This window comes from Sceloporus undulatus, chromosome 1 (assembly GCF_019175285.1).
Source record: "Sceloporus undulatus isolate JIND9_A2432 ecotype Alabama chromosome 1, SceUnd_v1.1, whole genome shotgun sequence".
NCBI classification, from domain to species: Eukaryota; Metazoa; Chordata; class Lepidosauria; order Squamata; family Phrynosomatidae; genus Sceloporus; species Sceloporus undulatus.
Window position 1 is genome coordinate 48163377 of NC_056522.1, and position 16935 is coordinate 48180311.

General features: G+C 39.5%; 1 protein-coding gene across 1 annotated transcript in view; it reads left to right on the plus strand.

Moving 5' to 3' along the window:
- The first annotated feature begins 440 nt into the window (after positions 1-440).
- The window catches only part of LOC121919503 (ALK tyrosine kinase receptor-like), a 119778-nt gene continuing 103283 nt past the window's right edge, over positions 441-16935 (plus strand). Inside the window, exon 1 of the mRNA XM_042446161.1 lies at positions 441-612. Within this exon, the coding sequence (XP_042302095.1) occupies positions 441-612 (172 nt within the window). The remainder of the gene's footprint in view (positions 613-16935) is intronic.

Genomic DNA, 16935 nt, shown 5'->3' on the forward strand with positions numbered 1-16935 from the left:
TGTTTGCCTGAGTGAAGCTAAATGCTTTAGAGATATAGGAGTAGGAACTGCAAGGATTCAGTAGCCCCCAGAGAGAAACTTACATTTCTGAATCTGCATAACAGAATCAAATGGGCTAGACCCCATTTAAACATGTATATTTTTACTGCTCCATTCATAGGAGGAACAGACACACAAATGTGTCACTTGTAAATCAGACAAAAATATCTGCAAGAGATCTCTAAGTGCAGAACTACGACACATCAGAGTGATGAAAGTATAATTAGCCAGTAGCTTCCATTCCTTATAATATATCTACTCTCCAGAGACTTTGCTCTTTAATTTCTACCTTATATAAAAAAGAAAGCAAGTACTTATGTAAGGAGGAAAACAGAAGAAAGGCAGATGTGAACAGTTGTTTCTGGAACTGTGACTCTTGCAAGCTCGCTGCTTTCCTTACAATGATTGTCCTCTGTTCTCTATCCTTCCTCTGCAATGAAAACAGCTGGGTGCTTCTCCAGGAAAGAGTTGGGCACCTTGAGAAACCTTTCCGGATCTCCTTGGAATACATTGCTAGTGGGAACAGAAGTGTCGCTGCTATTGATTCGTTTGCAATGAAGAACTGCACCAAAGGTAAATGTACTCCCTGTTTTTGCTCATTCTAATGTATTCCATCAGTCTGAGACTTCTGGTGTCAAATTCTGATTGTATAAATGGTTGAAACTTTCTCCCTCCGTTCAATGTCTTCATTGTAATCTCAGCTCTACCAGTCCTGTGTATCAGTGCTTTCAAAACATGAGTGTCGACCCTAATAGCAAAATGGTGCTATTCTGGGTTTTAGTGGGGTTTTATATGTTTTGTATTTCCTGACTGTTGTGGTAGTTTTATTGTCAGATGCCTTGTGTGTGCATCAGTATAGAAAGGCAGGACAGAAATAGTTGGAATAAATAAGGAACATCCCCTTTCCTGACCTTATTGTGGATTGCATATCCGTGGGCAACCACATATCACAGTTTGTGATTGTTTCATCAGATTTTGGATATGATCTGAATACCTTATTCTCTTTCCATGCCAATTTTCCTTCAAGGCTTCTAGCATTAGCATACAAACGCCTACCTTTTGTCACTTTTTTTGGTAAATGCTATTTTTTGTGTGCAATACAGTTCTGTAGTCTTATGAAGAGCTAGTATTTTTGTCTTGCTTGCTACATTCTACATTGTTCACATTTTGAGGAACTGAAATATTAACTACATCACCATGAGACATCTTGTAACAGATTCTCCCCAACTTCTAACAGGAGCATCTGCTTAAAGAGACAAATGTATGTGGTGAACATAGGCAAGAATGAACTGATATATAATACTGTTTTTTAAAAAAACAGGTGAAATTTTAGGATGCTCCAGAAACACACATGAATACTTAAGCAGTGTACATAACTGAATCATGTGGCTTAATTTAAAGATATTCAAAAGTTATATTGCATTCATTATTTACAAAAAAAATTCTTATTCCATTGAATATCTCTCTGTGTGAGAAACATACCATTAGGTAATGCTGGGTCAGGAAATAATGGGGAGCAGAACCACAGATACTTGTGCAATCTTTAGAAAGTTAACCTAGAGTATGTTTCTAACTCTAAATGAATCATTACATTGTTTACCATTTCATCTTGTGTTTTTTGGAAATAGTGTCAGAACACAGCTATTTTTGTTCCTGATTACTCCCCCTGCCATCCTCATCATCCAAAATATGGTAGCATTGTAATGGTATTATGCAGAAAAAAATAAAATTTAGAGAGAATCTGTGAAGTAAGCTGTGCTTTAAAGCCTATTATCCATGTGTATTTAGTTCACATCTGTTGGCATTGTGAAGGTTTAGATGAGTACTTTCTGCAGTTTCTGCAGGTAGCTTGATAAACCCAACTTTTATAAACAAAGAGAGGAAGAAATTATGTGCCAATGAGAAAAGTGCCCCTTTTTAAAAAGGGGGGGGGGCGGAGTTTGACAGAATATTCTCTGAATGCCTGCAAATGAACACTGTTTAACTAACTAACTAACCCAAAAGGCCATAGAAGCAAGTTTCCATCATGTAATATCTAGAGAAGATGATCTTTTGAATGTGAGATGTGTTTTTCCCCCCAGCTATGGTCACTATGATCTCAACTTTGGTCACATAAAACATATTGAAACTTTCAGACAAGGGGCTCTTTCAAGTCATAATTAAAACACACTGCACAATAATTCCATTTTTCAGCTTATCAGTTTTTCACTGGTAAGAAAAAAATATATATAGAAAATATAAAGGGAAAACACAGGACATCTGCAAGTTGAAGACAACAATGTATGCACCACCATGAAACGTTAATTACAATTGCACAATAAAGGCCTCAACTGGAGACACATGCCCAACAAATGTATGGCTACAAGTTTTCAAATGCCACCTGTTCAGCAGCAAAGCAGTAGAATCAAAGCCAGAGAGATAAGACTGCCATTTCAGATCCATAAAGGAGATTCCCGATAGTGTAATTACAAAATTAGCATGTAAATTTTTACCCTTATCATTTTGGATGATAAAAATAAATAGCAATAGCAATAGCATTTACATTAATAGTGAACTCAGCACACTCTAAACAGTTTATAATCTGTAAACTAATTGTTCCCAACAAGCTGGGTACTCATTTTACCAACGTACGAAAGGATGGAAGGCTGAGTCAACCTTGGAGCCCTGGGATCAAACTTACAGTGTTGTGGCATTTAACTGCAGTACTGGCATTTAACCACTGCACCACCAGGGCTCCTTAAGTAGACATGTAAGTTTATTGCACGTCATTTCCAGACTGATCTAGGCACGGGCTGGGATCTGCACGGAACGGGCAACAATGAGTGTTACTGCACAGGAGAGCACTGCCAATGCTGCCAAGAGTCCCCAAGCCATTCCCCATCCATGTTATGGCAGCCAATTTTGAAGCAGAAAGCGTCCGTTCTTCAAAATTGGCTACCATAGCATGGATAGAGAATGGCTTGGGGACTCCTGGCAGCATCGGCAGTGTTCTCCTGTGCAGTAACACTCATTCTCACCTGTTCCATGCCAATCCCAGCCCATGCCCAGATCGGTCTGGAGATGACATGTGATAAACTTAATGGACTGAAGTGGGATGATGGGAAGGGAGGCAATTCACGTTTCATTATCCTTGGCAGAGGTGACTCTTCTCTAAAAGAGTTTGCGATGCATCTTTTCCTGAAGAGAACTTACTTGGACTCAGAGATATGTCAGAAATGTTTCTCACATACTTCTGAATCTGGGGAGGTCCTCTCCTGTCATTTTTAATGCATAATCTGTGACACAAACAAAGAACTACAGTATGTATTCATGGCAAGGAATGAGAAGAACCCTATTAAAGTCAATGTTTGTACATCCCTTGATATTGCTGAGCTTTGCGTTATTGTTCCTGCTGGCAGAAATGTATGATGGACCACATGAAGCTTTGGAAGGCTTGTGGAATGCACTCACAGGCTGCTGCTTCTTCAAAACAATAGAGAACCTAAAGGTTTTGTACATTAAAGAGGTACTTGAGATTCAACAACAGGAAAACAAGTGTGATTCACTGTTGATCGGGCTGAAATTCAGGGTATGAGAACTTTGTTGAGTACCTTTGAATGTGATATACATAGATTAACAGCTGGTTACAATCAAAGTTAAATGCCCTTTCTGGCATTTAAATATGCCAAGTAAAAAGAAACATCTGGCATAGAAGCATGGGGTGCTGCAATACTAAGACTTCATTTTGATGTGTTTAAGTAACACCACAGGAAACTCATCCTTAGTTATAATATGGTTGAGCCTTATTACCATACTAGTTATTAATTAATTATTAATTGAACCATATATCCATACTGGACAATATGTGTTGACAAGCAATTATTTCATCAGATTGTTCCATGAAATCTATAGCATTTTGCCTATGACCTGGTACAGACAGTTCAATATAAAATAGCCAGAGACATCATTTGGGAACACTCAAGGCCAAATAAGGATGCAAAAAGAAAATATTAGATGTGATCAAGAGAATACTTCGCTGCCCTCCCACCTTTGAGATAGGAAAGGGGTTGTTCCTCATCTGAGTACTCTCATCCTATTTTCTGCATCATGTTTCAGCCACAAAATGGCATGTGCTGTTTTATGATCCAAAATATTTATTCATTTATTTATATTCATATTCTGATTCTTTTATTAAAATATTTATATCCTGTCAATATCAGAGTAAGTAAAAACAATATAATCAGCTTAAAACAAGTCCTTGTTTAAAACAATAAAATAATTTAAACTGGCTGAAAACATATGCAAGAGTTTAACAAGTAACAATTTGTTACTTTGTACTGCAGTGAAACAATACAACAGATTTATTTGGACGATGTTTTTCCAGCTCAGATGGTGAAGACTCATCTCCCACCGTATTTTGTCCAGTGTGGAAATAAGAGTCTATTAGAGTTGTCACTACACTGTAATCAAGCTGGCTGTACTCACAAATACCACTACCTGGGAGTGGTTTATGGTCATGTAAATGGTTATGTCTGAACTGCCTCTTTCTTCCATAAGATGTTGCTTTGACAAAATACCTACTTATTATTCTGAACCGAAGTCAACTACAGTACAATGAACTGAAAACAATCCCATACTCCTACAAGCTGTGGCTTTGTCACTGCTGAACTAACATCTATTTTTCAAGCACTGTTTGGTGTGGCCACTGCAATGTGTGAAGTACAAATTGCCACAGGATCAAGATGCATTACCCATCACAAGTGAAATGATGAGTTCCTTCCATTTGAAATGGAAATGAGGATCCAGCAGAGGCTTCCCAATGGAGGACAGAAATGAGGCAACAGTGTTCTCCTACACTGGCAGCAGTCCCATCTTACAAAGGGCTGAAGAGCAGGGTATAAATGCCATGAATGAATGAATGAATGAATAATACCTTCCAGAATACAGTGGGCCCGTTCCCCATATATGGGGGTTTGGTTCCCTCCTCCTCTAGATAGAAAAAATGTGGGAGCTCAAGCCTATATTAGTCAATGGGTGGATAATATGGGGTAGGGAGATCTCTGAGAACTCTGTGGATGGCTAGCCCACCAATAAGTGAGCTCATGAGAGGTGGCATGTACAGCTTCACGGGAAAGGAAAAATCAGTTGTCACCATCATGTCCTCTTACTCTTCCCCCAGTAGCAGTAAGATTCTCTTCCCTGGTGAATTGCATTTTCAGAAGATTGGCAAAAAGACTGTAGCTATTAGGCTTCTAGTCTGTCCAATGATGTACAGTATTTAGCATATCTGACATCTAGAGCAGATAGTTTCAACACTCCCAAGGGATGATGGGGGGCAGGAACCCAGCAATCACATGGTGCCCCTGTTAACAGATACATTACTAGCCTTAAGGACATGTATGCCCCCTGATTCTATACATTACTAGCCTCAAGTACATGTATGCCCCTTGGTTCTGATGGCACTGCAGCTGGGATCAGGACTGGGATTCAGTCTTGGAGGGCAGGAAAATTATAGTCACATTCTGCTTTGGCAGGACCCAGATGGTCATGCCCTGTGCGGACAGGAATATCAAAGTTTTCAGCCAGATCGAGTAAGCCATGTCTAGGTCAAGGAAAGTGATTGCCAAGGTGAGAGTGTGTATCAGTGCAGATGGACGTGCATTACCTGGGGTGGCTGGGGTGAGGTGGGGCAGATGGATAGATGAGGGAATGTACTGGGGAGGCACAGAGAAGAGGAGAACAGCTGTGGGGTGGAGCTGAAAAAGCAGAAGCAGTAACAGCAGCTGGAGAAAAAGGAAGAAGGAAAGAATGAGAGGGGAACACCTTGGATCAATATGGTGCTACCTGGAAGGGAGAAGAGTGGAAAGAGAAAAGAAAAAGGGAGACCTGAACTTGAATGGAGGGGAGCAAGGGATGGCAGTGGCAATGGAACCTCCATTGCATCTCCCACAGGTAGAGCTGGAACTTGTCTAACCATGAACCCTCTTAATGCCTACTCCAAGTGTGGACTGTGTCCCACCCAGTTTTATGTTATTGTTATTATGCATGACCCTGTCTGTATGCATCTGGCTTTGCTTAGAGGCCTATTTATTCCAATGTAACAATCCTATTTTTTTCCTGTTTGAGCCTCATATGATCCTTAAAGGGATCCCAGAGCAATCCTGTGCAAATTAAGCCAGGGTGTACTGGTTTTAACATTCAATGATGATTCTGGAGACCAGAGTTTGAATCCCGGTTTGGCTATGTAAGCTATACTCTGTCAATGGCAATGGCAAACCCCCTCTGATAAAATCTCCCAAGAAAGCTCAATGATAGTTTCACCTTAGGGTTCCCATATGTTGGTACACAGAGCAACAACAGCAAAAAATATAATCTGTGCAGCTGGTGTAAGCCTGTAGGCTACTGGTAAGGGTGTCTCTCTAAAACAGAAATTTTTTACCTCTCTCCGCACTGGGAGGTGGCGGACAACAACTCCTCACTCTCAATCTGAGAGCATCACTGTGGTTTCTAGAAAGCCAGTGCTGTTGATGTATATAAACCCCACCTACTAGGCAGTGGCATCATTAGGGTTGGTATCACCTGGTGTGGTAACTCATAGTGTCACTCCCCTGCCCACTGACCTCTTCTCATACCACACCACACAGAATTCTTAGTAGTATTTGTTGTACTAATCTCACCCATAAATCATAATTCCCATATAGAACTGAATGTAATGGTAATAGTTGTGACATAAACAACTAGCAAAATTAAAATGATACTTTTTAAATTTACAGTAGCATATGAGCAGAATAAATTTATTTACATATACATAGTTTCATATGGTTAACATGAAAACTTGGTAGAATGTGATGTTTTAAAGATTTTTTTTTAAAAAATAAAAATATTATTTTTTAAAAAAAAATAAGATTTTTTTTACAAAAACTTGGAGCCTCTCCTTTCTTCTCCTACTGATCTTCACCCCACCAATACCATCTTTTCAGCATTTTAAAGAGACAAAGGCAAATGCCACAGCCTGTTTCTTTCAAAAGGTAGATGTTTGAGGAGCACTGGTATCACCCCTCCTTAGGGTATCACCTGGTGCGATCCACAACCCTTGCACTTCCTGATGACACCAGTGCTATTATTAGGGTATCTTTCAATCTCTTTCATAGACAGAAAGATTTCCTGGATCTTGTTCAAGAAATATTGGAGATTATCAAATGGGGATGAAACGTCCTTATCCTGATGTTTCCCGTTCTTATAGCATGCTCGTGAGAAGATTTTCATATGACATCATGCTTTTCCAGACATTATCCCATCCAGAAAGCGTGATTTATCTCAATTGCGCAAAAGACTTTCAAACATTGTCAAGCAGATTCCATCATTGTCCCATTATTGAACCGGCATTGTCTAGCATTTTGCATTAATGGGAATTCACATTAATGTAATGCCGCTTCAATGATGGGACAATAGTGCTGCAATCTGAAAGCCTTTCACGGGATTGCAGTAAAGGCGGGATAAAGATGGGAGCAATCCTGTCCTCATTTCGTCCCTGTGTGATAATCTCCATTGTGTCCCACATGAAAAAGTTCACATTCAGGGACAAATTGATGTTAAGCTTTTATTTTATTTCTGTTACTGCATCTATTTCCCCCTTCTATTTGTAATCAGTTTGTATCATCATTGTCTTTGTTTTGCTTCTACTTACCATGGGTCTATTTTGGATCAAGCCTCCTTCGCCCCACCAGAACATTGTACCTTCCATTAATTTATTTTAATTTATTTACTAAACACTTGTTAACAATAGTGTAACACTTTGGGTGCATACAAGGATTCTGCAAGTAAAATCTCAAAATGTACAGTACAGTAGACCTTCCAAATTCACTGGGATTAGGGGCATAGGACCCTCATGAAAGTGGGAAAGATGCAAATTAAAATCACTGGTATTTTTTAACTGGGAGAACACCTCTCCAGAGATCTTTAGGTCCTCCTCTCCACTTTATGGTCAACACAGCCAGAGGTTGACCGTAGAATTATGCTGGAGGGCCTACAAATTCCTAGATAAGTGTTTTCTCTGGGATTCTCTAGTTCTTCCAGTGTGACTCTGTGATCAACTTCTAGCAGTCATGTTGGAGGACTTAGAATTTCCTAGAGAGAACATATAAATTAAATCTGCAAATAATAAAATCTGCAAAAGTCAAAGTTGCAAACATGGAGGGCCAACTGTATACCGGAAAATTGAATAAAAGCATATTGTATGATAAAAGCATACAGTCAAATACCAGTTGTAGCTAAACAACTTTTGCTTTAATTGCTTTTGCTTTTTGAGGGGAAAAGGATACATTTCCATCCCCCCCCCTTTTTTTTTTTTTTTTTTTTTTTTTTGCAGTCACTGGCTCACTAAAAGGCATCTCAGTACTAACTTCATAATTCTTTTAAAAGGAATGGCTATTTTCTGACAAGTTACCCACTGATACGTGAACTCAGAGCAAATAATTTACTAACCACTTTTCTTCCATTGTAATTTGTAACTGACATTATTAACAGTCGCCCAATAATTTGCCCATTCCGCAAGTATAGTAATTGGTACAGTAATATTTAGTAATTGATGGCAATTTCTAGTAATAAAAGCTGAGTTCATTTCCTGAGTAATGTATTGACTTATTAATGGCATTTAATGGTTTTCTTACTAATACTTTCTTTCATTTTTGAGTAATTAATTTACTAAATCATTTCACAAGAAAAACTTTAATTAAATTAAAGTACATAGTAATAGCCACAACTAAATAATAAGTAATTGTTTTTACTTAACATCAGTAAATTGAACATAGCTAAGCAGGAGGGTTTTTTAAAAAATAAAAGAATGAGATGAAGAAACAATGCTTGTTTGTTTTACACTAATTTTACAATACTCTTCTAAAATATGTGTAACATTTATGGTTTGGTGTGTTTGATAAAAAGCTTATTTTCTCAAACTCATCAGGTCTGAAAGGAAGCAATTAGCTTCAGTATTTTAATCTTTCACAGGTGTAACTAGAAAGGCCCATTCTGGAGTGTTGTTCTATAAAGGTAACATCTGAAGTTCCTCAGCAGTAATCTTATTAATTGGCACTCTATTTTCAAAGTACCCACAAGCAAATGAAGGCTTCTTTATTGGTCCACCAGCAGCTGTCAAGGCTGCTTTGCTGGAAGATTCTCACAGCACAGCATGTGTAGCAAAAGAGCATTGTTACAGCCCCATTACACACAGATCAGAGAGCCACGGGATTGGTAGATATATATGCAACAATTTCCTTGTCGTATAGAGCCACGGGATTGGTAGATATATATGCAACAATTTCCTTGTCGTATGTAGTCCCAACTGCAGTACATAGGATGTCACTTCAGTTACAATGATGTAAGCTGTTTCTTTATTCTACACTAGGGGAATGACTTGAGAAGCCAAACATTATTCATCAGTTAACAGTTTGATCTTGTCTGCACAGGTCAAAAGGCTTGTCCCCTACTCCCATTCTGGTGTCATCCTGTTCAGAAAACACATGGCCCAAACCCTGGTTCTGGTATGGGCAATCTAGACAACGTCTGGCACACTAAATACCAAAATTGGTGTTTAACACACTTAAAATAGAGTTTAAAAAACCTTACCTGTTGCTCGTGATGTTCTGGGAAGACCTGCAGCCTTCTGGGACTGGGCTTCCAGAGTGGCATGCACTCCCTTCTCCTACTCTGCCCCATCCCTTTCCTGATGAAGAAAAGGACAGGACAGTGCATGTGCAGGAGCATGCTCTGGGAGGGTACATGGGAGCACAGGGATGGAGCGTACATGGGGTGAACATGGGGACAGAGTGCCTATGGGGGAAGTGTGGTGATGGTGCATACAGGGGGGGGGGACACAGTAGGGAGGGCCCAGCCAGGTGTCACCCCCCCTTTCTGGGGTGTCACCTGCTGTGTGATGCAACAGCACACATCCCTACTGATGCCATTGCCGCTGAGCCACCTGGCATGTCCACCACTGCCAAGGGTCACATGTTCTGAGGTCAGAATGAGAATGTGCTAGAAAGTCAAGTGGGACGCCCTCAAAAACAGCCACTGCAGTGTGGGAATAGAGGACAAAGTAACAAGGGCAAGGTAGGCCAGCTGCAGGGGGCTGCCCCTGGAGTATCCTGGCCAGTGCAGACAAACTAGTTCAACATTTTCAGTGCAACAGGGTGGAGGCCTTATCTATTAGCCAGAACTAATCTATCAGCAGCCTTGGGGGTGAAGCAGATGGTCCAAAAGGAGTAGCCAGAGGCCATTCTGGCACCAATTGCTCCAGGACTGCAGTGACAAGATGGCCCGCTCCCAAAACAGGTCTCTGCCATGGTCCCAAATGGGCCGCCAGCAGGAACAGCTTTTTGTCACTCCCTTTTCTGGTGGCTTTGAGCTGCTTTAGTCAATCTCAAAGCAGCTTCCGGCCGCTTTGGGTGCATCTGTCATGCAAACACCTCACCCTTGAAGTGACTGGAAGCTGCCTTATTTGGCCCAGCTGTTTCAAGCCTTGGATGAGTTACTGCTGAACAATTACAGATTGGTGGTTCCCACTCTGAGTTTCAGTCTGAACTAGAAGAGAAAACTATTCAACTATTCAAGATACTCAATCTATTTGGGGGGATAGGGGTCTACAGCTTAGATCACTTCTTTAAAGCTGAAGTGACATGCTAAGCACTGCAGTAGGATGTTGAGGAGCTGGAGCATGTCCAGAAAAAGGTAACCAAAATAGTGAAGGGTCTGGAAACCATACCATATGAGGAGCGAATTAAGGAGTTGGGTATGTTTAGCCTGGAGAAAAGAAGGTTAAAAGGTGATATGATAGCCCTGTTTAAATATTTGAAGGGCTGTTATATTGAGGCTCAAGTGAGCTTGTTTTCTGCAGTTCCAGAGAATACAACCCAGAGCAATGGATTCATATTACAGGAAAAGAGATTCCACCTGAACATTAGGAAGAACTTCCTAACAGTAAGAGCTATTTGACAATGAAACATGTTCCCACAGAGAGTGGTGGAGTCTCCTTGTTTAGAGGTTTTTGAGCATAGACTAGATAGCCATCTGTCAGGGGTGCTTTGATTGTGAGTTCCTGCATAGCAGGGGGCTGGACTTGTTGGCCCTAGAGTCTCTTCCAAATCTATGATTCTGTGATTCTATGAAAGTTCAGGCAACTCCAGAGAGATTCACCAACCTCAATGGCATGGAAGCCATCAGCCACCACCAGCCACCATTGCCTTTATGACTACACTTCCCAGCATTCTTTTGCCAGTATTGCAAGTGGGTTGCGTGACAGGAGGATTCAACAAGTTGCAGGGTTGGGGGGGAAACACAGCAGTTCAGGTTTTGTTTGTTTGTTTAATGATCTAAATACAAAAGTAATGGGTGGTCCAAAACACACTGCAGAAATTATGTAGTTTGAGATTGCGTCCTAAGAGGCCAGAAGCCACGCCAAAGCCATGCTCCAGTCCTAAGGACTGGAGCGCAGCTTTGGCACAGCTTCTGGCCTCTTAAGATGCGTGTGTCATTTAAACAGCATGCCTCCAAAGTGACCCAAAGCAGCTTTATTTTGGCCTGTCTGTTCGTGCCCTTTGTTTTCTTTATTTTAACAATAAGCTTGCCTTTGCACTTTCTTCGTTGATCTTCCTTAGTAGTTGCTCTAGGTTTGTGCTATTTTCTACTAGTAGTATTGTGTCATCTGCATACCTCAGATTGTTGGTACTCCTTCTTCCTGTTTGCAGTCCTCCTTCTTCTGTGTTCAAGTCTGCTTTTTGTATAATATGTTCTGCATAAAAGTTAAACAGGGCTGAAAGGATATAGCCTTACCTGACCCCTTTGCCAACTGGGAATCGTTCTGTTTCTCTTTGTTCAGTTCTGACAGTAGCCTCTTCTCCTAATGTCCTTAGACTCACCCTAAATCTACAGCCAAGGGTTGTAGTCTCTGGATCCACATGGTTTGTGATACAAATAGGGGCATTACAACTGATTGGTGAACATGGAAGACTTTGAGATGGGTGACTTGGTACAAATGAAAGGACTTTTTTCCTTGTAAAAAGCCATCTATTTATCTACACCAATAATTCTGAATCTTCTACTTTATTCAGGCTTAAGAAGCAGTATACCTGCTTTCTGAGACCTAAACACAGGCATTCTAAATCCACCATTACATTATATTTTTTTCAGACATAAATGTGACTCCCAATAGAATATAAGTGTCTTTTTAAAAAGAAAATAATCATTAGCCCTAACTGTGTTTCACCAGTACATAGATTCAGATAAAATACCACTTAAAATTCAAAACATTAATGACCTACAGCAATCTTGAACCCCTGAAGTACTCCTATTTTTGCTTCCATTGGAAAATGAGGGTGATCAGAGCCATAAAGAATCTTCTTCTTCTTTTAATCTCTACATATGATTTTAATTTTGCCCTTGCCCTTAAATTAAAGTATGTCCTAATCGAAAAGCTGTTGATTCAGTGTAAGGAGATGAACTCCGTTATCTTCTTTCTCGGCATCAAATTTATTTTTATTACCATTAATTGGGACCATTTAGTTTCCGTGGCATTTTAACTGCTCGGATTTACTGAAATTGTAGAGCAGTAATACCTCACTGAGAAAGAGGTTATTTCAGCCCTCAAACGTTACTCTAACTTAATGAGAGCTCATTGTAGCAAACTGGTTTGCAAGTGGGTTACTGTCTCATTTCATTTTTTAAGAAGAAATCATTAAAAATATTTATTTTTAAATAGATGCAGACTACAAAGGTAATTTGCAGTACAGCATTCAAAAATAGGTCATATTCAGTTCAGATCTGTCCCATGAATTCATTCCTTAAATGCAGAAGGAAAGGGATAGAACTAAGATTTGTGAAATTGATGTAGTAGTTCAAAAGAAAAGGTTTTCTGAAAAGATCCTTCCCATGACTTAGTTTTTATGAATCATTCTTCTGATTCTTTAACATGTTTCTTTGGACGTAGCTCCCAATTAGCCCAGTGGAACTTGCTTCTGATTAGAAATGCATAAGATTTGATTGGTTAATATTTATTTGCCCTTCCTAACTCCACAAAATATCATAAGATGCTCTTGAACCCCTTAAGTTATTAGTTAAATAGAGTATCCTCAAGTGGGTGATGTTGTTTGTAAGGGCCTATATGTACAGGCCAAAATGCCAGTGCTTCCCCTGGCCTCATATTGTCATGTCTGGATGACATGTCATAGGCTATGATTCCTGGGTCTGTACCAGACAGACCACATCTGGATCCAGTGTATCCAGCCTGATCCTGGGCCAAAGGGGCCTTAACCTGGTCTAAAAAGACTGGTTACTTGCTGCAGAGTTTCTGATAAACTCCATCGTGAAAGTAAGCATACTGGATGACCATGCATGCCTCATAGCTGCTTCCACCATTGCATTTCCTGAGAAGATGCCCATCTTGACCTATGATGTCGGATGGGGGCACTAGACCATGTGGGTGTAGCCAGGTGTCCCGTTTCTGCCTTATGGGCTGCAATGGAGGTCTTTTAAGTAGATGTGACAGCAGAGGCAGGTAGGGGCACACACAAGTAGTGGGCCCATGGTGCAGTGGCAGACAGTTATGTAAAGACCTACCCATCCACACTCTGGCCAGGAGAGTGACCTGGTGCAGGACACAGGGGAAGAACCAGTGCAGGATAGCATGGGCTTGGCCCATGCTATCTTGTCCATCTGTGTAGGGCCTAAGACATTCTTCTGTCTATAAAAAAATACTTTGTCTTCATTGATTTCTGTGGTTTTATTGTGACATTTATAATTTACCCAGAGATGGCAAGTAATTGGTTAAAATAAATTAAGTTATGAGTAAAGTTAAAATCTAGTGGAAATTAAAATTATTTTTTAACTAAAATGGATGACTTAAGGTCAAATTCTGACATCAATTTAAATTCCAAAATTAAAGTATTAATTAGATTATTAATTAATTAAATGATAGACAGTACTAACAAATTACAGTGCTAACAAATTTTACATTTCCCAGATGGTTCTCTACCCAAAGCCTTGTTCTCTTGGTTTTTTGCACAAAGACTTGGAGTTTGTTTGGGTTTATTTTTTACTCCTTCTGGGTTAGGAAAGTAACTATATATATATATATATATATATATATATATATATATATATATCAATAGCTAAAACACTTAATTTACGCCATGCTTTAAATATGATGGTTTAGTTAGTTCTAAGGTTAATTAATATATTATAAAGCAAGTACAGTCACCCCTCTGTTTTTGTGGACTTGAAGTTCGTGACCCTCACCCATTTGTGAGCGGCAAATGGAGAAGGACAAAATGGGGCACAATGTGGCTTGAATATAGAGGAATTTCCATTTTCGGTGGGGGAAGGGCAGAACAGATCGCCCACAAAAATGGAGGAGCAACTAAAAGAGAAAAAAAAAAAAGAAAAAAAAGAAAAAAAAACAATAAACAAAACAAAACACCTTACCCTTTATTTTCCTTAGTCTTCTTTCACAGTTCTTCCCTACTTTCTCCTTCTGATGTGTTTCCTTTCTCTTTTTCCTCTTCTTCCTGTCTTGCTTCACATTCCTCTTTTCCCGTTGCAAGCTCTGATGGTATTAAGTCTTCTTTTTCTTCTCTCGCGTCTCTATCTTTCTTCTCTCCTGTCGTAGATCGTTTCATCATTTCTTTTTTGAATTCCTTCCAGAAATTTCCTGCTTTCTCCAGCGAATTTAATTTGTATCTTTTCTGATTCCATGTTAGGGAGAGTCCCTCTAGTTCTTCCCATCTAAATGGTATTTTGTATCTCTTCAATTGTTCTGTAAGGAATTGGTAGTCCTTCTGTCTTCTGAGAACCTCTGTGGGGATATCTTTGAACACTTGGATCTCTGTTCCGCAAATCACAAATCTCGTCTTGAAGTTTTTTTGAAGGAAAGCATCTTTCGTTTGTTTACGTACCCAATATAGGACCACATCTTTTGGGAGTTTCTTCGTTCTCGCAGCACTTGAGCTTATTCTATACATCCTATCGATTTCCCCATGCATTTGTTGCACAGGCATGTCCAGATATTTTGCTAAATATGGTGTTAGGAATTCGTATAAATTTTCGTGTGTTTGTTCCGGGAGACCCCTCAGTTTAATACATTTTTCTCTTTGCTTGATTTCTAACTTCAAAAGAGCATCTTGGTCTTCTTGTTGATATTTATTTAAATCCTCTATTTTTTCTTCCATTTTTCTCGTTTTTATGTCTAACTTCTCTATATTTCCTGTTATTTTTTCAATATCTTTGTTGAGCTTGTCCAAATCCTGTCTTATCCTGTTTGCCTCATATTTCAGTTCTTTCTTTGTCTCTTCCCTTGATTCCCTGATTTCCCGTCTTGTTTCTTCTTTTGAATCCCAAATCTCGTTTTTTAACTCCGCATGTAGCCTTTTCATTTCTTCCAACAAATTTAGATTTGAGTCTGAGGAGCAACTATAGTAAGCACAGCTTAGATTGGGCCAATCACCTTACATTTACCCAGATGATCCTCCTATGTTTTGCACCAGAACTTACATGGCACCTGCATATCTTTCTCAAGCGACACTCTCTTAGCCTCAGAGGATGGCAAGGTCAAAACCTCTTTGAACAACTTCTGCCAAGAAAACCAAATTATAGGGCCACCTTTGTTTGCTGTTACCTGTTGAAGTTGACTTATCATGACCCTCTCAATGAGAGACTTCCAAGTCACCCTATCATCAGCAGCCCTACTTAGATCATGCACACTCAGGGGCCATGGCTTTCTTGATTGAGTCTATCCATCTGGGATGTGGTCTTCCTCTTTTCCTACTGCCTTCTAGCTTGCCAAGCATTTTGTGTCTTTGCTAATGAGTCATTTCTTCTCATGAAATGTCTGAAGTACAACAGTATCAGGTTAGTCATCTTGGCTTATAGGAAGAGTTCAGGCCTGATTTGATCTAGGACTCATTTATTTGTCTTTTTAGCAATCCACAGTTTCCATAGAATTCTTCTTCAGCACCACATTTCAAATGAGTTGATTTTCTTTCTATCAGTATTCTTCACAGTTGCCCTTTTAAGTCTTAGGCTTTATCTGCACTGCACAAATAATGTAGTCTGACACCACTGTAACTACTCTGGCTCATTGCTATGGGATCTTGTGATTTGTAGTTTGTTGAGTCACCAGAGCTCTCTGACACAGAAGACTAAATATCTGACAAAACTATAAATCCCAAGATTCTGTAGGATTGAGCCATGGCAGTTAAAGTGGTGTCAAACTATTATTTCTGCAGTACAGATGCAGCCTTAGTTTTCTTCTGATTTCTTGACTGCAGTCTATTCTGATTAATGACTGAGTCAAAAGTATGGAATGTTTTGAACTATTTCAATGCATTCATTGTCCATCTTAAACCTCTGCAAGTAATCTGGTGTCATTATTTTTGTTTTCTTAATGTTCAGCTGTGAACATGAGTTTGTACTATATTCCCTGAGTTTTTTTAGCAATCATTCCAAGTCTTTCTATTTTCTGCTAGTATGATGGTGTCACCTGCCTGTCTGAAATTGTTAATATTCCTTCCTGCAATTTTCCCACCTCCTTCCTCTGAGTCTAATCTTGCTTTACATATGATATATTCAACATACAAGTTAAACAGGAAGAGCCTTGTATGACTTGCTTGTGAATTGAAAATTATTCTGTTTCTCTGTATTCTTTCCTGAGAGTAGCTGTTTGTCCTGAGTATGGGTTACATGTCAGGACACTCGTTCCTTTAAGAGCAATCCATAGTTTTTCATGATCTCTACACAATCAAAGGCTTTGCTATAATCTATAAAGTACAAGTTGATTTTCTTTTGAAATTCTTTGGTGCACTCCATTTCCAGATATATTGGTATGCCATCTATTCCTGGTGCTTTATTTCTCCCAAGTGACCTGGGTGCCAC